This window comes from Cyprinus carpio, chromosome B3, assembly GCF_018340385.1.
Source record: "Cyprinus carpio isolate SPL01 chromosome B3, ASM1834038v1, whole genome shotgun sequence".
NCBI lineage: Eukaryota > Metazoa > Chordata > Actinopteri > Cypriniformes > Cyprinidae > Cyprinus > Cyprinus carpio.
In genome coordinates this window covers 23690668-23711451 of record NC_056599.1, presented here as the reverse complement: position 1 = coordinate 23711451, position 20784 = coordinate 23690668, and the positions used below count along the sequence as shown (strand labels likewise).

Sequence of the window (20784 nt, the reverse complement as noted above, 5' to 3'; positions counted from 1 at the left end):
GGCGTCCTATACTGGCTCCGTCCTCGCATTTGCATCTGCGACCTGAACGTTGTGATGGGGACTGTCTCAGCAGCAACAGTTGCCAGGGAAACCTCACCATAAGAACCTGTTGTGCCAGAGTATGGGTGCACCAATATTTCGGATGACAATTGACACGACGGTGCGTTCGTGTGGATATTTGTACGTGTTGTAGGCTAACAAGGGTTGACAAACACAGGCACAGGGACCCACAAAGATGGCACCCTGGCTCTGACGGTGTTTGGCACATTAGTGGGAAGGCTTGTTGCCGCGGCAACAGGGTGTTGACACGGCACAGTCGCACTTCTCTGCACTGATAATGGGTGACATTCTGAGAACGAGCGTGTATCAGAAACCCGGTCTCTCTCTTTCCTCTCTGTCTCTCTCTCTCTCATATCTCTTCCTCTGCAGAGAAGAACGCTACCACCAGCCAAATCACATTCTGTCTGCATCTCGGGAGAACGGTCTCCAAGCCTTAAGCTCTAAGGGTTACATACAGTGATACCTCAAATACATGAGAAAAAGATAAGACAAAAACATAGAACAAATCAATGCCACCAAGTTTCACAATTTCAGTTGCCAGTTTGTGTGCCATATATATATATATATATATATATATATATATATATATATATATATATATATATATATAATATATATATATATTAAATTTCGAAGTGACTTCTGCTAAAAGAACATTTTTTATAATTATGAGTGTAATATTAGCTAATTATAATAACAATAACAATAATACAATTAAGATAACAATTGATTTTGAAAAATCAAAACAAAAAACAAACAAAAATAAACTAGATAAAAACAAATCATGAAAGACACTTATTATCATAATAGTTTTGTTTTAAAAGAGCTCTATAAGTTTCTATAGTTGTCATTTATTTGTCCATCTTCATTAAAAAAAAAAAAAAAAGCTTTCCAAACTCCAGTCTCGCTCACTGAGTGGGTTTTCTCTTACCTTTCAAAAGCTGTCCTCTGTTCACTTTCAGCTCAAACAGTAGTTCCGTCCACATGTCTGGACACAGTGTTCGCAATAATCCATTTTACCCCTGCAGTAATCGCCAGAGTTTGTGCTCTGTCCTGAATCTTGTTTATTCACGTTGGCAAAAAAGCAGGGTCCTGGTAAAGTTTTTGTCTTGTACAAAACAGAGAGGACAGACCATTGAGGGAGCCATTTTAGGGCCAAACCATTATCTTGTTTGGAGGAGTTGTTGTTGTGGCTTCGTAATGCTTCAAGCAAATCGTTGTCATTGTCAGTACATCCACTGCTATTCCAGCTTTACTGACGGGATTATCAGCTGTAGCGACAATCACTTTTTACACAATGAAAAACAAACATCACCTCTAGGTAAAAACAAAGAGACCGACTAAATCTGCTATGCTTTTGACACTTGATGTTTTCCAATAATGATGATAGTAGTAGTAATGTAATGTCAACAGGAGCCTTTTGTACTCAAGCTTTCTAATCAGATTCTCCCAAAACATCTGACTAAAAATATCTTTATCTCTCAGTATAGCAGCATGTAGATCAACGTTTACAGTGTTTTACTTTTTTTTCCATTGCACTGCATACTATCATCATTATTGTCTTTTATAATTCTGTTGGTGATGGTGATAACTGATATTGACCCAGTTTGGATCTCAAATGCCTGCGGAATCAAACAGTAGTGTGTTTATAATGTTAATTAAAATCACTTCTCCTCAATGACCCTGTTAGTTATAGAACAGGAAAGGGAAACCTTTTGAGACTTAAAAAACAAAGCCAAAGTATCTGAAATCAAACGCAATTTCCAGAATATCCATCCCTGTCCCTCTGTCTCCTCAGGAGGCCCTTAAGTCCTGTGAGGGTGTATCAGTTTCAGACACATTTTTGTTTTTATGCAGAGAAAGGAATTTTTAGTGACAAAGCTCTACACCAGCAGCTGCTAATTCTTCAAAAGCCGTGGCTTTCAGTCAGAAAAATGTAAAGATTCTTCATAATTTATTTCTCTGAATGAAAATATATTTATATATCATGTATACTTTCATAGTTTATATATTCTCTTAAAATTTGTATATCTTTCATTGTCTTTTTGCGCTTTAAGTCCTTGTTTGTTTTGCGCTCTTCCCCTCAACTGTGAGAGCCTTCGAAAAAGGGGAGAATCTGAGTCCATCAATATCACAAAACATAAGCCCTCTACACAGTGCTGGTCTACTAATCCATTTTTCTTTCTTAGGACTGCGAACCTCTACAAAATTTTAATGATCCATTTTGTTATCTGAGCTTTACGGTTATCTAAACCATTTTCAGATGTGATTTTTCATTCTCAGCCACTGTCCATAAATACTTAAGGTTGTTCATGTATTTCTATATACACTTCCTACCAAATGGTGTGTATGGTTTTGATTTTCGTAGCATCTCTGCTTTATTGATGGAGTTCTGTATTCGATGGTGTACAGTCTACACGCAGATCTTTTCGTCTTCTGTACACATGCGTAGTGTGCAAAGATTTTGCTTTGGCACAGATTGGTGCAAGTTTGGCACATAATTATCAATCTTGCATTACTAAAAAAAGTATCAATTTATAAGGTATTGGTAAGTGTGGTTTTGTTTGCTGATGTCTGATGATCCCCTTCATATGTGCAGATCAGAGAAATGTAAAGACTGATTTTAAACTGTGGTGTGGTTGCCTGTCTTCCTTCTAGAAATTCCCTTCACTCTTTGCCAGCGTATTTACTTGGTAGCGATTTCACAGCTGTATCTTGTATTCTTGTGTAGGTAATATTTCATACAATGCTGGGTCTTCCTTCCTCATTACTCTTAAGAACATACCCATAGGGGTTGAACAGCCAATACCCTTCATCTCTTTCTGTCTCCCTGATACTCTTTCTCCATCTTTTATCTTTACATTTACCTTTCTCCTGCTCTCCCTTACTCTCTTTCTCAACTTCAGATCTGGGTTTCTTGGACATTCTCCTTGGAGCTGCTCTTGAAAAGCAACGGCTCAATTTGTGGGTTCTGCCCTATACTCATCAGGCCTTTCAGTGACCAGTGGCTGCTAAGGGTCGGCAGAAGCACTGGAGAAGGCATGGAGCATGATGTACTACTTGCAGAGACTGGCACATGTGTGCAAGAGATGGGGGTAGTTTGGGCCTGGGAGCAGGGTGAAGGGTTGTTGTTATTGTTTAGGCCTCCACCCGAGCCTCCACCAAGGCCCAGACCCATCATGTTATTGTTGAAGTGATGGGGCTTGTAGTAATGGTTGAGATGCTCTGCTCGTGCAAGGTCTTGGAGGTTGATGATTTCGGGGATGTGCATACGCAAGCTCTGTCCGCCTCCGCCTGACCCTCCTTGCGGTACCGTGGATCCTCCTGAGATGCCGCTGCCACGGATGCCCGTTCCCGCTCCAATCTCTTCTTCAACATTAATAATCTCGATGGCTCGTGCCGTCCCATGGTGTTTGTGCAACTGATGCTGCTTCCTCAGCTTGTAAAACACCACCAGCATGACGGCAGCCATGAAGGTAATGGCCACGAAGCAACCGATGATGATCTTGGTGGTCTTCATCACGTCATCCAGTCCAGAGGGATAGTTGGGCTCAGATATGGGGACAGTGAAAGTGGGTTTGGTAGCTCGGGGAGAAGATGATGAGCCAAGGATTGAGAGAGAAGAGGCAGTAGTGGGGTCAACTTTATGCCAGAGGTGCCCGGAAGGTGTAGGCCCGGGAATATGGATGAAGGTCTCGTTGAAGACACGCAATGCAGATTCTTCATCTCCTGTAGACTCCACAGTTTCTACAGTGACAGTTGTGAAGTAGGTATAGTTCACACTGACGTCTGCTGCGGTCACATTCAGGACAGCGGTTGCTGTTGTGTTCCCAGCTGAGTTGGTCACCATGCAGGTGTACTGGCCGGTGTCACGCAGAGTTACGTTGGTGAAATTCAGTGTGCCATCATGCAGAACGGAAATTCTGACCCTATAGGAGCCATGGGTCATTAGGGTGCCGTTCGGAGTGATCCAGTTCACGGAGGTCATGGAGGTACCAGTGCGACACTTGAGCTCAGCAGCCATGCCCTCGGTCACATTGAGGTCAGTGGGCGGCTCCACAATGACGGGGGCATAGCAGGTGAAATGGCTCTGGTCTAACTCTCCTATGTACTTTCCCTTAAGGTAGGGTGGTGCGTGGCACCGCGCACAGCATGTTGTGTTGCTCGGCACCGTTTCTTTCAGCCACCAGCTTAACCAAAGCACATCGCAGTTGCACACCCATGGGTTGTGATTTAGGTGCACTCGCTCCAGCTTCTGCAGAGGTGTGAAAAGGTCATGGGGCAATGAGTGCAGGGAATTGTGGGATAGGTTAAGCTCCTCTAGGCTCTTGAGATCATCGAAAGCATTGCGCTCGATGACCGACATCTGAGAGTGCATGAGCCATAGTTTGCGCAAAGATTCCAGGCCTTGGAAGGATCCAGGTCTGATGATTTCCAGACGGTTCCCAGACAACTCTAGCTCCTCCAGTCGCACCAGGGAAGTCAAGTTAGGGATGTCCTTCAGGCCACACATACCCAAGTTCAGGTAGCGCAGGTTGATGAGTCCAACGAAGGCTGCATCAGATATATAATCCAGCTTCTTGAGTTCGCCTAGGTCAAGACGCCGGAGTGAGGGGACGCGGTGAAAGGCATAGCCTGGTAAAGTCTCAATGGGGTTATTTCGTAACCACAGTTCCCGCAGCTTGCTGAGGTACTCAAAAGCTTGCGATGGCACCAGCGTGAGGCGGTTGTCGAACAGTTCCAGAGTGTTGAGGTTTGGGAGGCCATTGAAAGCACCCACCTCTATCTGACGAATCTGGTTCTTGGAGAGCTGGAGGATCTCCAGGTGCCGCAAATGTTTGAATGTGTCTGATTTTATCACCTAAGTGAGAAAATTACAGGTACAAGTTTAGGATTAAAGTTGTGTGTGATTTGTTTGTTCCTGTGAGGGATAAACATTTTAGAAAATAAAAAGTCATAGACAAAGAAAGTACATTCATTTTCTGTTGTGCTTTACAGAAAAGTTGTTCTGCAAGTTGTTATCAGTCACTCTTAATGTTTGAAGAAAAACACATTAAAGGAATAGTTCACCCAAAAATAAAAACTGTGTCATTGTTTACTCAACCTCATGTTGTTCCAAAAAACGTAAGCTGTTATTTTTAATCAGTGAAACACAAAAGAGGAATTTTTGAAGACTCGTCAAGCAGGTTTTTTTCAGGTCATAGTGACCATTTTTTCTATCTCCAAAAATGACAAAAAACAAAAGAAAATCACTGTAAAATTAATCTATATGACAGCTCTGTGCAAGGAACAGAATAAAAGTTGCTGTTTACAGCAAATCTTAACCCCCCCCCACCCGCTGTAGCACTCAAATGTAATTCGACACATTTGAACTGGCATTTGAACCATGTTCAGTTCTGACACACAAACAAATGTTTAGTGTCTGTGTTAAACCTGGTACAGGGCACTGGACCATTTTAGAGAGGAAAATATAAGTGAATAATGAATTATTACGTCTGTTCTTGCACACCATTATCATACAGCTTCAAAACAACAGATGGAATACTTTTATTGTGTTTCTGTTTATTTGTTTGTTTTTGTATCTTAACAGAAATTGATATCATGAACAGAAGGCAAAAGCACTGCATAAGGATTCCTCAAAAAAGCTCTCATTTTTCACAGAACAACATACAGGTTTTAAGCGACCTGAAGGTGAGTAAATAATGACAGAATGCTCATGTTTGGGTGAACTGTCCCTTCAAAACCCAATGCAAAAAGGCCACACATAAGTGGCTTGGAACTGTAAATCTCAGTAATGGTGGAAACAGTCATATTTTTAGAATGTGCTAAAACCTGATGAAAGAATAAATGAAAAGACTAGAGAATATTCACACATCCTAAATGCTATGGGTTCTAAAACAATTTGTCTCTGTGCATCGGATGTAGCCAGAACTGCTTTTCTTGGGCAGCGAGAAGCTTCCTCCTGGCCTACTGCCACAATCCCCTCTGTATATAGAGCAGGGGAGGGGAGGAGGTTGTTAAACACACTGGGTTGGGGGTGTTGAAGAGGAGGGTGGAAACTGTCAGAGCTGCACTCTTGTGGTAAGATGCTATGGGAAAGAAAGAAGCCAAAGAATCTAGGATGCCTTCAGGTATTAAAACATTTTTAGATTTTTAATCATTTCAAGTGGGGCTCGAGGACACAACAAACCAAATCAGAATTTTTTATGCTTAAATGGAGGCTTGATGAAAAGCATTATTATTATTTTCATTTTTAATAGGCTTTTGATTAACACTTTCACTGTCGGGATAAACAGTGTATTTGCTGTTATCTTTTTCATCTTGAGAATAAATCTAAACCTTTACACTCAAAGTAGGTCATATTAACACCTCACTTCACACTAAAACTTTATATTTGAGCCAGGCTGAGCCATTTGTGTTAACGCAAATCAGTGTACAAGCAACATTAGTGAAATCGACACTCAATAAATCTAAGAAACAAACAAACATAAAACATCCTCCCCCAAGGCTGGATGGGAAAGAATGTTGTAGTCAATATTTACCTGTATTGAGTTCTCTTGTAAGTTGAGGTATCGTGTGTTGTTTGATATACTGTCGGGCACCTCTTCTAAGTTTCGTTTTGTACAGATCACTCGACTAGCTTGATTAGAACAACTGCAGAGCGCAGGACAGGTGGAGGCGGCTCCGACTGCCTCTTGGCCTGGGAGGATGAGCCACAACAGCAGCTGGACCAATAAGAGGAGGAGGGGGGAGGGACTAGGAAGGCTGGTCACCGTGGTGATGCGCATGGCAACTGGGTCATGACCCTTCCTGTGTTCCAAAGATGATGGTAGGCTGATTCCACTGTCTCTTTAACTGTTGTTGAGTCCTCCCGCAATGGATGTCACTTCTGCATTTTTCAGTGGAAAATATTCGGTCTCCTTGGCTGGTAGCGTGTTTTGTCCTTGTTTATTATTTCATACAGATAGAATTACATAAGTTGTGTTGTCTTTATCTTAACAGGTCCTCTTATTTGATAGGCCTCTTTGTGATGAATGCATGTTTTACTGCAGAAGAGAAACAAAGAAGAAAGCCATATTTTGTTACTCTCCTAGAGTCAAATATTTCAGGTTCACATAATAGCTAAAATGCCACACAATAATTTAACTTGCAATCAAGTGAATGTTAAAGCATCAAGTTGAAAGGGACTAAAATATTTTTTTTGGGATGCAAAGGCTAATGATGTTACATATGCAGTCTCTCATCTGGAAAACTCAACTACTGTACATTGGTAATGCACTCAGATTCTTGTCTCTCTGTGCATGTTAATTATCCTCTTGATAGGTATTCATGTGTTATATGAACAGCAGACACTTAAAACAACATCTTAGACTTCAAATGAACTGCTGTATGCAAGGTCCAAATCAGCTTTCTGCCACACAGGTAAACAATTACAAGCTAAATATTTCATACCAGCCATGAAAGTGTATTTTTCTACATTTTTAATAAAAATGTTTTTGTTCCTATGACAATGAGACATTGAGTTTTTTACTCCTTAAAATCTAATTACATTAGTTACTTTTTATGGAAAGCACTGCGTTACATTACTTTTGTGTTATGTTTAGATTACTTTTTAAATCTGGGCTGGGTTTCCTTGTTTGATTTTAATATAAATTTTTGGCAAATGTAAAAAAAGCCCTTTCACAACAAAAGTGAAATGAATAAGACTCAGGCTGAAGGAAATGTAAATTCACATCTGTACAGTAGCAAATGTTACAAACACAAATGTTTATGTTATATCACCAATAGCCTTGTGGGCACAACATATAGTGCCATTTTGCTTTGTACGTCCAGAGTTCGAGTCGTGGATCATGGACCTTTCCCTATCCCATCCCCTGTCTCTTCACTCTTCCCTGTACTATCCTAATAAAAGACAAAAATACATATTTAACAAAAAGGTAATCGGATTATGTAACTCATGTTACTTTTAATGCATTACCCCCAACACTGGACATGAGACAGTCTTCTTCCATTAAAGCTGCATCTGTCATAAAAACAGTGACACATTGTAATTTTGTTAATCATTTACATTTGGGAAGCATAAAGTAAAGAAGATTTTACAAAAGCTTTGCTACATGGAGTTCGGCAGAAAATAAATTTTATATAGGTATCGTTTTTGAATCGTTTTCTTAGATTTTTTTAGTAGTAGTTGATTTTTAATTAAATATCACAACGCAATCTTCTATCATGACTTTAAATGATTCAGTTTAAATCATTTTGTCACTTACATTAGTGATGGTCAGACTATCCTTTAAATTTAAACCATGTATTATGTTGCTAGAGAGTAACAAACATTTTCATAAATGGCACAACCACATTTTACTCACATTTGGCGTGTTTATTCTGGATCCTGGCTTTACGCAATACACAAAGCACATCTAGCTACACCAAAGCCTATAGAATACCCAAGACATATCACTCATATAGTTTTGAAAGGGGAAAAATGCAACACTCAATATGGCCGCTCTATCAAACAAAACCCCGCCTGCTGAAAGAGAGCCAATCGCTAACCTGTAAAGTTGTTAGAAGTCCCGGTTAGACGTGCGCTTAGGACTGCGCATGCGCACTGTATGATATAGCCTGAGAAATAAGCTTTTTTAAAACTCTATTTAAGAAAAATAAACAACATTTATGATACTTTTGTAGTCAGATTTCACTGGTGATTTCAAACATGAAATTTGATCATAAGCTTGGCGACCAGTTTTGGAGAATTTTCCCATTCAAAGAGATAGGAGTTGCACTTGCATGCCTGAGAGCTGTTTCAAAGATGGCCACCGAGTGACAACTTGCCTTAAAGGGACTTTGGCTACACTCACCTTTACCAGATTTGTGTGCTTAGCTCCCTTGTACATTTCTACAATAATACTGCAAGTGTGACCTATGGTACTAATCTTTATGTCCATACTCGCCCATAGACTCATGGGGTCTTAAAGCAGCATTAACTGGTGCAACGTGCTTTGGCTGATGGATGGCTAATTCAACCTGAACCCCATGCAAGGGGGCTTAGCTCTCTCGGGTTATTTAGACTCCAGTAACCTTATATAAGGGTATCCAATGAGACACAGGCCATTACTAATGATGATGGCCCTAATTATCATACTCTGACATGCATGTTCATTTAACACAGGATTTAACACTCAGCGCAGTGAAAAATAAGAGAGGAAGAGAGACAGGAGATGGAGAGAGAGAGAGAGAGAGCAGGGCAGAAGGCAGAAGGATGGAGAGATTATTAAACTGATAGATGACTGTACAGCTGCAGGGATAGAAGAGAATCATCAACACTAATAGATGAATACTGAGACAGAGATCCAAGTGAAATGTGAACGAGAGACAGACAGTAAGGAATAGATATAGAGAGAGGGAAATGTTAAGAGGATGAGATAGAGGGTGAGGAAAGAGGGGAGATGGAGAAACATTAAATATTAATCATTTCTCCCAGAGAGAGATGCATGAGGAAGGCTTAATAGAAAGGGATGAATGTGAAACAGACAGAGAGATAGAAGGAGGAGAACGACAACATAGGTGCATCAAAAACAACAAGTGCACACGAAAGATGGGAGAGATGCAGGCAAGACAACACAAGGGAATGAATATAAAACAGGTAGTGATAGAAAGAAAAGAGATAACTGAACTGTGAGTGTGTGTATATGCCGATAAAATTAGTTTGAACAGTCAATGGTCAATGGTCAACAGTCAACAGTCACCAACACACACATAAAAGCAGGTCTGTAACCCTAACCCTAACACACTGGCTCTTGTTTACTAATAATCATGTACAAGTATATTTATTTATATGCACTGGAAAGGTTATCAGACAAAATTTATGCCAGACAAAGTGTGTATGCACATAAATTTGTGTTATTCCATGTTATTTTTTGTTAATTTTTAAAGGTCACATTAAACATTAAAAACTAGAGATGACTTAAGACCCTGCAACAAATATCTGCCACAGATGATGTCCCTCTATGGCTTTTCTTTTGAATAATAAAAGTAGAATAATTCAAATTGTTGAAAACTAGGCCTATCATTTACTCCACATTGTATTGTTGAGTCAAGCGATCTGTTAGTAAAAAATGTCTTTCACCGTATGATTTTACAGATTTCACCATGACAAAACTTCTTTCCATCTTCTTACATTTTGTATGCATATGGATGAAAGTGAAAGGAACATTAAGTCTGCACCTGTCTTCACCTGTTAAGCCATTTTTCACTCTTTGCAAATGCATTCTTATGCACTCTAAAGAGATCTTTTCCCCTGAAGGGGATTTTCAAGAAATGCCAACTTTGTCATTTTTAGTGACATAAAAACAATAAAAACCATTTGTAGAGGCTTAGACTACACGTGACCAACTGCACTTTTAAAAACAAAAAAAGATGGACTTATAATGCACATTATATTGTTTAATGAAGTAGGGTCACTTAGTTAATCAGTTTATTAAGGAATATTTTCTATAAAAACATTTTGGCTTCACACATTTCCTGTTTCTATGGCCACCTGGATTCTGTGGAATGTATGTATGTGTGCTTTTAATATTTATCCTAAATTTAAACAAAATATAAGTGCAAACTGAATGAATGAATCATGAGTTCTGCCTGAAAATGTTTGCCCACTCTCTTTAATATGCACAAATACAAGGTGATGAACCCCCGGCTCAAAAACACACACACTCCAGTCAGGGGGAAAAAATGTGATGTCCCCTGCTGCTGCTTGACTGTGACCATAACCAGCGTTTTACTGTAAGCATTAGCATGCTGTTATGGGCAAAAGCCATTTGCAGAGCTGTCATGTAACAGGCAGCCATGCCCCAGGCCTTCTTCTATAAACACTGCAACTCAAGCATCACTAATACAGTCACAGCTACCTGCAGCAATACCTGCCTCACTTCTTCTCTACCGCATCTGCTGGTAACCAGGTGGGTAACCATAGTCCCGATTACTGGGCTATTATAGCCCCAAATGTGTTTTCAGCATCCTGGAACTTATGCGTGGTCTTTTCCACAATTTAAATAGAAGAAAACAACAATGTGGGAAATTAATGTTCAAATGTAAATGAAAACTGACAATGAAACTGAAATGGTCAAGTTTTAGAAAGGATCCACAAAGAAAGAAAAAAAAAGGCCTGCTGTAGTTACCTTATGGCAGTGGTTCTTAACCCACTACAGGGGCCACAGCAGTGCCGGTGCCACGTCACTCGGACTATCCCGCCCCCTCAGTCAAGATGAATGTGAAAATAGATTTTATTTATGAAATATAATGGTTTATTTAAAAAAATATATAGTTGCCAAATGCATAGGCTTTCTATTTCACAAAGTCAATTTCACAAAGTCAAATTTTAATTGTTACATCTGACACAAACTTTTCGTGCAAGCAGTTCAGCTAAGAATGCAGCACTACTGAGTAAGCTAAAGGTGTGATGAAATAATTCCTTGATGTTAAATAGAGGGCTAGATGATCGTAGTTAGTTGGTTATTTCGCTATGTTGTTATTGTTTGTTGCTTTTCAAGTTGTTCTAACTTAAAATGATGCATCTGTTAAATGGGTCGCAATGAATGTGTTATGTCAGGGAATCGGTCGCAATAAGCTTGTGTTTCACTGTAAAGCAGACACAAGTATTGCTGGTGGTTGTGGTGGTATCACTTGACTGTATGTGTGGTAAAACTGCTGCCTAAAAGACATTATTTCCTGGATGTCAGATTTTTTGAATTTGTTGCCTATGTGATTTTGTTTTATTCAATAGTTACTCTGCCATCTGTATTTTCTAAGTAACTCTTAGTAGGGTCATTCACTCAGAACGCATTTTTCATTCCACTGTGGTATTTTTCCATTGTATTTTAAACTAAATGCGCTACGGACGTCTTTAAATTTGTTTTTGATTGCTTCACTCGTCTCAGGTCTTCATAGCAGCTTCTCGCGCATAATACATCATTTTAAAACACGGCACTCAAGTTCAAAGAAATTCAGCTTCTAAAAACACCTCTCTAGACCTTGCGACCGAAACGCATTCTGTGTGAACCCTGTGTTCTAGTAGTTATAGTAGTAGCGGGCTGGCTTGTTTACAATACCTGAATGGGCCACAAAAGGTTTTTTTGTTTTGTTTTCTTACTTTTACTTTTTGCTACGTCATCACCCCCTTTCATTACCTCAGCCACCCCCTCATCAGTGCTGCGCTGGCGCCGGCTCTGGGCCACAGAATTACTTAGAAGTATTTCAATTAATATAATTTAAATTGTTTAGTATAATAATAAAAAAAGTATAATAATAAAAAATCAATTGTAAAAACAAGATGAATATTTCTTTATTTCCCTCAATAACTATTGATGCACATACAGTTTCAGAATATAGACCATAACTACTGCAACCACAAAATAAATTGTGGTTAATTAAACATATTGCTTAATTAGTAATGCTAATTTAATAAAAAAGTTTAAAAACAAGCAGTGTTATTACAATTACAGCACAAATACTGGAAATATGGGGAAATAATATAAAACGGGGCCTTCAATTAAAAAAGGTTGCACTGCCTTATAGATCGCTGGTGCAAACTAATAAATTAGTTTTTGATCAACAATTTACAAAAGTGTCATAAAAATGGTCCATTTAACTTGCACACTATATATAGAAATTTAAGAACAACTCTTTATTTTGAATCTGTTTCACGAAACCGGTCTAAATGATTCATTCACATTTCAGACTGATCTGATTCTTGACTCCAGTCGCTGTTGATCTCAGTTTAACAGCTCACTGGAGGAGAAGAATCAGTAAACAGTGATTTCAATTTAGGCTTTTTTTTTTTTCTCACAGAGCTGTTGTATGACTTCAACAAACCTAAAATAAATAAAAACAGAATCTGATTCATTAATGAAACCCACTTTTGACATACATTTATTTCATGGTAAGTATACTCCAAATACATTTACATAATTATGTACTTAAGTAAGTAATTTCATGGTAAGTATACTCCAAATACATAAACATAATTATATAATTAATAAAAATAAAATACTTAAATGTATTTGACATACATTTATTTCATGGTAAGTATACTCCAAATACATTTACATAATTATGTACTTAATAAAAATAACCTGCAGTTGTACTTTAGGTAAACTAAACTGGTATAATTAAAGTCTGCTAAATTGGAACAACTCATTTTGTGCTTAATGCACTTTAATTGTGTTGAAGTAGTGCTGAAGTTTAACTAAAGATAAAATGAAGTATATTTGATTGTGTTAAAGTGGAACTATTGTAAGTATACTTTAGGTACACTTTAAAGATCTTGCATTTAAACACTGATATTATTCAAAGATCACACAATCCTCATCAACAGTGACATTAAACACATTTTAGGCTTAATATTAAGAAATGGGCATTGTGCAATAAAGATATACTCCAAATAAAGTTTAATTACAATTTAAGATCAGTCAATATAAGTCAATTAATATGTTTATAGAAATATACTTAACTATTTATTAAATGTATTTTAAATAAATTATGGCTTAGGTTTTTGTTTATTTTACTGGAATATATGAGGGCAAATGGGAAACACACTGTACCTACATTTGCAAGGTTATGCATTTAACAGCGTGACTTAACTAGGTTACGTCTGATGTTTAAAATGGATCATGGGCTCAGTCCCTGATGTTTGCAGAATCTCATCTCACTCGTTCGTAACGTTGCATTTTGTAAGCCAAAAGAAAAGGGCAAGAGCGCTTACCATGAAGTAATTATTAAAACATCATCCTGGAAATTACGGTCACCTTATTTTATCAATCTGTTTTATGTCATCGTCATGCATGATTGACAAGAGCTACAATTAGCTCAGTGCTAACTGCCAATTAAATGGCTGTAATGGGAGATGGCATCTGCTGTGATGTTGATGGGAAATGGAGTCCAAAATGACAGTGATGACAGGAAATTGAGTCAGCTGTGAGCCTGTTGGGAAATGTGGTTTGAATGGTTGGCTCCGTTCGCACAAAATGTGTTTGAGGTGCACACGTGAGACACCGTGATCCTGTTATGGTCACTGGCTCACACGCACTCGAATTCTCAACCCACCTTGAGCCCTTTATCACATGCTTTGTGTCTCTGTCCATACCCATGTTAAACCCTGCTGATTGCCTTTATCCTCTCTCCATTTCCAGCACCCTCTCTCACACTCCTGTCTGTGTCCAGCTGGTGTGTAAATACGCCGCTGGCGTCTAAGCCTGATGAAAGGTTAATCTGCTGCACTGAAACATATTAAAAGGGTCATGTGATGCGAATTCAAGTTTTCCTTTCTCTTTGGAGTGTTACAATCTCTTGGTGCATAAAGAAGATCTGTAAAGTTGCAAAGACTAAAGTCTCAAACCCAAAGAGATATTCTTTATAAAAGTTAAGACTCGTCAATGCCCTCCTAAAACACCTCGTTTAAACACAGCCCCATGTTGGAAGATTTGCATAACACTGCCAAAATGTTCAAGCAAAGAAAGAAGGCGTAACTTTGATTCTCACTGTTGCCGCCGGCGCCATCTTGTAGAGATGCTGTTTTGTTGTGAAAGCGAAGCTACTTTGTTTGGTCGTCCAAAAGAGGACACGACTAGAAATCAGTGGTTAAGTTGTATTTACAACACTGTTCCAGAACAGTTCAACCCAAATATTCAGATGTGTGCAGCACATTTTAAGGAGGACTGCTTCCTGATCCTGGGAGAGAAGACTACAATGCCGTCTGTTCTGACTCACAGTCTGTAAGTACGTTTTCATATTTAAAGGATTTGCCACTGATGATTCAAACGAGAGTTTTGAGCAGTGTAGAGTAGAGCTTGTCTGTCATTTCTCCGATCAAAAATGTATCCGGTGCGATGCAACGCAACACAATGCAATTCGTAAAAACACAGTATACGTCATTATAATCCGTAATTATGTCCCCACTGGATGCAACAAATGCCTCATTTGTAATGGGTTTTATTGTTATTGTCTCGTCGCGCCGGTGTTCTAACCGGGACACGCATCACAGTATGTTAAGGGGCGTAACATTTCCGTCACATGCTTGAGGCATTCGGCCAATCACAATGCGCTGGGTAGCTGGCCAATCAGAGCACACCTCGCTTTTCAGAATAATGAGCTTTGTAAAAAACAACACGTTTCAGAAGGTGGGGCATAGAGGAGAAACAATAATATACAGTATGTGGAAAATAATGTGTTTTTTTAACCTTAAACCGCATAGACACATTTCATTACACCAAATACCAAATACCAAATATATATATATATATATATATATATATATATATATATATATATATATATATATTTTTAGAAGCATCATATGACCCCTTTAACCCTTTAGCCTGTGTCCTGCATCATCATCCTGGAGGATGTCAGTCTCACGCTCAGTTTCAAATCCTAGCACAGTTACCATGGTTACCTTTCACCAAACTTTCGCTCGAGAGTGAAATCCTTTTCATACAGTACCTCTATCCCACAGTGCTTTTCATACACAAATACACACACATTTAGAATTTAAGCTACTGGTGGATCAAAGTCTGCACTGCATACATTTCATTAATGATGAAGTGTGAACATTTCGGTAATGAACAAATCAGTCCCTAGTGAAAAATAAATATACTATAATGTATTTGAAATACATTTATTTAATGCTAAGTATAATACAAACACATTTACATATTATGTACTTAATAAAAATACAGCACAATTGTATTTTTAGTATACTAAACTGGTATACTTATAAATGAATTTTAAATATATATTGTTTTTTACTATGGGTGTTTTTGAAAAAATATTTTAAGTAAGCTGTTCTTGTGAACAAAACATATTTTTTTCAAATATCTAGTAAACATTATGCATTAAACAGTTGTTGAAAAATACCTGCATGTCCTACTACTTCTACTACAACAGTTTTCCCATCCATTGAGGCCATGGGAAGGGAGTCAGTGGTGGAGAACAGTGTCTGATGCAGTGTCTGATGTTGTTGGTTAGACTTTCTATAATCCGCTGAGGCCTGTTCACACCAAGAAAGATAACTATAACAATAAGTACTGGCATCCATGGACAATAACATTCTGTTTCTTATAAGCACATGCTGCAGTTTTGTTGTTGTCTGACACTTTAAATGTTTGCGCTCATTAAAGTCTGATTGGCTGTCAATGTTTTTATTATTCATCAGCTGGAAAAAATATTTCTGAAAGAGATTCTAACCATATCGTTCCTCTGTGTCGTTATTATTTTTGCTGTCAAATGGACTTTTTTATTCTCACTGAATTATTGTTAAATCTTTATAGTTATAGTCTTTACTTATAGTTATTGTTACAGTTACTGTATCATCCTTGATGTGAACGGGCCTTAACCTTCCAAAATGACAAACAACCCCCCCCAACACACACCACAAACATAATTCTAATGAATTATGCACAACATTAAAACTGTTTTGTTGTTGTTGTTTTTTGGAACATAAATGACATATGACTCAAAATGATTGAAAGTAATGTATTATTTTTTAACGTAATCTAAACTGTAATATTATTTCCCCCCTCAACATTACCCCTAATTATATACAAATATTCCATATGCCTGGCAAGATATTTGGCATATTTAGAACAAGAATCATTAGATGACATTAAAAGACTAAATATCAGGATCACAGTGCAGCAGCCAAAAACTAGCTAACTGTAATTTTAAATCTTTTCCAATCTTGGCCACTATCCTTCAAACCAGGTTTTAACCTATTTGTCAGCAAGTAGATTGCATTTAAAATATACAAAAATTTAGGATGAAAAAACTTTTTTGTTTATATTTTTTAACAAGTACAGGTCAGAGTAAGCATGCGGTTTCATTTTAATGTTTTTTTTTTATTATTATTATTATTTCTTTAAGAAATATATTTTATGGTAAATGACTATGGAACATTATTTGACCCATATTTTGATTATATTTTATATTTTTTTATAATTTATTTGAAACCTTGTTACCTATATGTAATATGCTTTCTATGTATATAAAATCACTTTGGTACATGTAATTTGATGTGGACACCAAAATGGGATGTATTGTCTTTAATAAATATATAGCCTATTATATTTAAAATAGCACAATCTTTAGCACAATCTTATATATTTCAGTAAATCTTTAGTTAAACTTCAGCACTACTTCCACACAATTAAAGTGCATTAAGCACAAAATGAGTTGTTCCAATTTACCAAAAGTACAACTGCAGGGTATTTTTATTAAGTACATAAATATGTACTGTAAATGTATTTGTAGTATACTTAGCAGGAAATAAATGTATATCAAATACATTTTAGTAAATAGATTATTCATATATATATATATATATATATATGTTATAGTACCGTTAATATTATATAACATAAAAGGCCTATGAGTCCAAAAGGTTGAGAACCAATGCTTTAAGGTGTGAAAGGGAAAAAAATGACACAAATCACCTTTACCCTCTCAACGATAATACTCACCCACGCACATGTCTTACTTTTAGCACAGATACTGTACCAAGCCACACAGAGCGGTTGTAGAGCGCTGCTTTCTCCTGAGGGACAGTACAATTTTAGGACAAGACACTAGCATGGATTACCTTACCTAAAAAAAAAAACAATACTTTATTTTAAATATAATACATTCCCTAATATAACATTACAAATATACTAACAAAAAAATTTACTATTTTTAAATATATAAAAAGTAGCCTATATTAGCATCGTGCCTTTTGCCTATTTTCACAATACAACTTTTGCTTGTTCTGAGTTTTTGACATTTACGATGGATTTTGATCCAAATAAAGTTAGTTTCCTAGATTTGTGGATAATTAAAGAGGGAAACCATCTTTATACGGACTTGTTCAGAAAACCGACAGCTCGTAACACTCTTTTGAGAGCTGATTCTTATCACTCATTGCCCCTAAAGAACAGTTTACCATACAGTCAAATGTGTCGAGTAAAAAGAATTTGTAGTAGACAAGATGATTTTAATAGAAATCTTAAACAAATGAAGGAATCTTTTTACTGCAGAGGATATGATGTGAAACAAATACAAGCAGCTGAAAAAAAAATAGAGGGTGGATCGCGGTTAGAGTTATTAACAAAGAAAGATAAATGTTCAAAGACACTCTGTTGTTTTTACTACAAAATATACTAAATGTGCAGAACAATTTAAACTAATAATTAATTGACACTGGCATATTTTACAAAATGATGATACAATTAAATCTTTGCAGGATCCTCCTCTCACGGTATTCAAACGCGGACGCAATTTGAGGATCTGTCCCCTCCACCGAGATCCCCCCCCCCCCCTCCCCCCCCCCCCCCCCCCCCCCCCCCCCCCCCCCCCACCCCCCCCCCCCCCCCCCCCCCCCCCCCCCCCCCATCCCCCCCCCCCCCCCCCCCCCCCCCCCCCCCCCCCCCCCCGCCCCCCCCCCCCCCCCCCCCCCCCCCCCCCCCCCCCCCCCCCCCCCCCCCCCCCCCCCCCCCCCCCCCCCCCCCCCCCCAACCCCCCACCAACCCCACAAGGTTGTCCCCTCCACCTGTAACAACACAAACCAAGTTTTCATCAATTTCAGAAGGTAATTATCGTTGTGGTACATATAGCCAGTGTAGCTATACATATCGTTGTACAACGTTTAAACATCCGCATACTGGTAAAATTATTCCGAGGTGTTTTAGGAGGCCGTTGATGAGTCTTAAATTATTAAAGGAATCATAAGTTGTAAAACAAAAGGAGTTATTTACCTTATTACATGTCCCTGCGGCAAATCTTATGTTGGAAAAACAAGTCGTGAACTTAAAACACGTATTGCAGAACATCGTAGTACAATAAGATGTAGAAATATGAATTATCCAATAGCTGCACATTTTATTTAATCTAATCATCCAATAGGATGGGGGGGGGGGGGGGTCGTATTGGATCGTATTTTGCTGAAACAGGAAGCGTATTGGATTCACAGATTGAACACTTTGATTCCACATGGTTTGAATGTGGATTTTGATCTTAGTTGTTTTCTGTAGATGATGTGTTTTTGGTCAGTTTTTATACAAATGGACAAACTATGTGTTCTGATGGAGTGATTTTAATTCCAATTTCATTGTTAGTTGCACTGAGATTAATTGATTGTTCACACCTGAGAGTGATTGTCTATTTATACCTCTCCTTTTTCTAAAAATATATTTTACAAAAATATACTTGAATTGAAAGTTCTGTTTATTTTTATAAGTATATTTATTTGCACTTTACTTAAATATATTTTATGAATATTTTTTAACTGTGTGCTTAAAGTGATCATTGTAACAATGCATTGAAAGTATACTTTTAAAGTACATTATTAAATAACCTTAGTTAATAACCTAAGTTGTGGTATATTTTAAGTCACATTTTTGAGTAAATTTTAAGTTTACTTTTTCATGCTTGGACTTCAGTTTATTACTTTGACATACGTTGTTTTCAGAAAGTAATAAAACAAATTAATAAAGCGAATGCATTATAAAGTCTACAGTCAAGTAAATACTGTCTATATTCTTTCTATGGCCAAAAACTGAAGTTCACTCACTCTGCATTAATATTATATCACTGCATTATTATAACATATCATTATAAATTTTATGGAGAACTAAAGCTGAAAAACAACAACTGGCATTGAAATCTGTATAAAGCTGCAGAAGTTGTTCCCAGGAATCAGGTTTTTTTTTTTTTGTCTATTTTCAATATTGTTTGGAAGTGGAATGACATAGTTTTTCTATAGAACTAATAATTACACATTTCCAGTTGAGTGATTGAGGATGGACAGCAAATACATTATGAGAGAGACACTATATAAATGTTGAGGATATACTTTAGCTGAACATCTCTAAAAAAAATTGTTCCTCCATGCAAGCTCTTTAGCTAAAACACAGAATCTGTTTGTGGTGGATGCAGAAGATGCCCCATCCTCACTCTTGAAAGACACCAGGGTCATAATTTCACAGAATGCTCCATCACTTAACTGTACAACAGAATTGTTTCTCTTTTTAAGAGTTGTGTTATTACAGGAATGATAAAGAACACTGCTCAATGGGGAAAAAAAAGAAAGATTTTAATACTGTTCACTTTATTTAAGCAGTCCCTTTTGATTTAACACCATTATATCAGTTTTCCTGTTCAAACACGACTGCATCATGTTGAACCAGACAACTTTTTTCTTTTACTTACTTTTTTTCTTTTAAATAATGTTTTTGGAGAAAGTATATTTGTATAGAGTATAGGGCTATAGGTTAATATAAATAATTAAAAGCTAATCAAATAAAAACATAAACAATAGTAAATACATTTACTAATATTTACTATATTTCACTGAAAAAAAATATATTTTTTTTAAGGAAAGTGGTTGCAATCAATTTATTTTAGCAACATTTAATTAAACAAATTTAGTTGACTAACTTTCTACATTTTGTTTCAGTTAAATGTAGCTTAAATAAATTGTTTGCACTTATCTAATATATATATATATATATTTCAGTGTACATAAGTCTTTTATATTAAGCCTACATTAAGCTTTTATTTTTTTTATGTAATAACTTTTACTTTTGACAAAATATATATATTTAGTGTGTTTCCTAAAAAGATTTAAAAAAACGCGCCCGTTTTCTAGTAAGTCCTGTGACCACACCCCCCAAAAACACATCAGATCCACACACAGACACAAAAAAA

The 20784-nt window shown here is 37.3% G+C and overlaps 1 protein-coding gene across 2 annotated transcripts in view; it reads right to left on the bottom strand.

Moving 5' to 3' along the window:
• Nucleotides 1–821: 821 nt before the first annotated feature.
• The window catches only part of lrrc4ba (leucine rich repeat containing 4Ba), a 44678-nt gene continuing 24715 nt past the window's right edge, over nt 822–20784 (bottom strand). For both annotated transcript variants that reach the window (XM_042720319.1, XM_042720320.1), the window contains 2 exons: nt 6603–7106; nt 822–4921 (listed from right to left, as the gene is read on the bottom strand). In XM_042720319.1, coding sequence (XP_042576253.1) covers nt 2963–4921; nt 6603–6848 — 2205 coding nt within the window. In that variant the 5' untranslated portion in view covers nt 6849–7106 and the 3' untranslated portion in view covers nt 822–2962. The remainder of the gene's footprint in view (nt 4922–6602; nt 7107–20784) is intronic.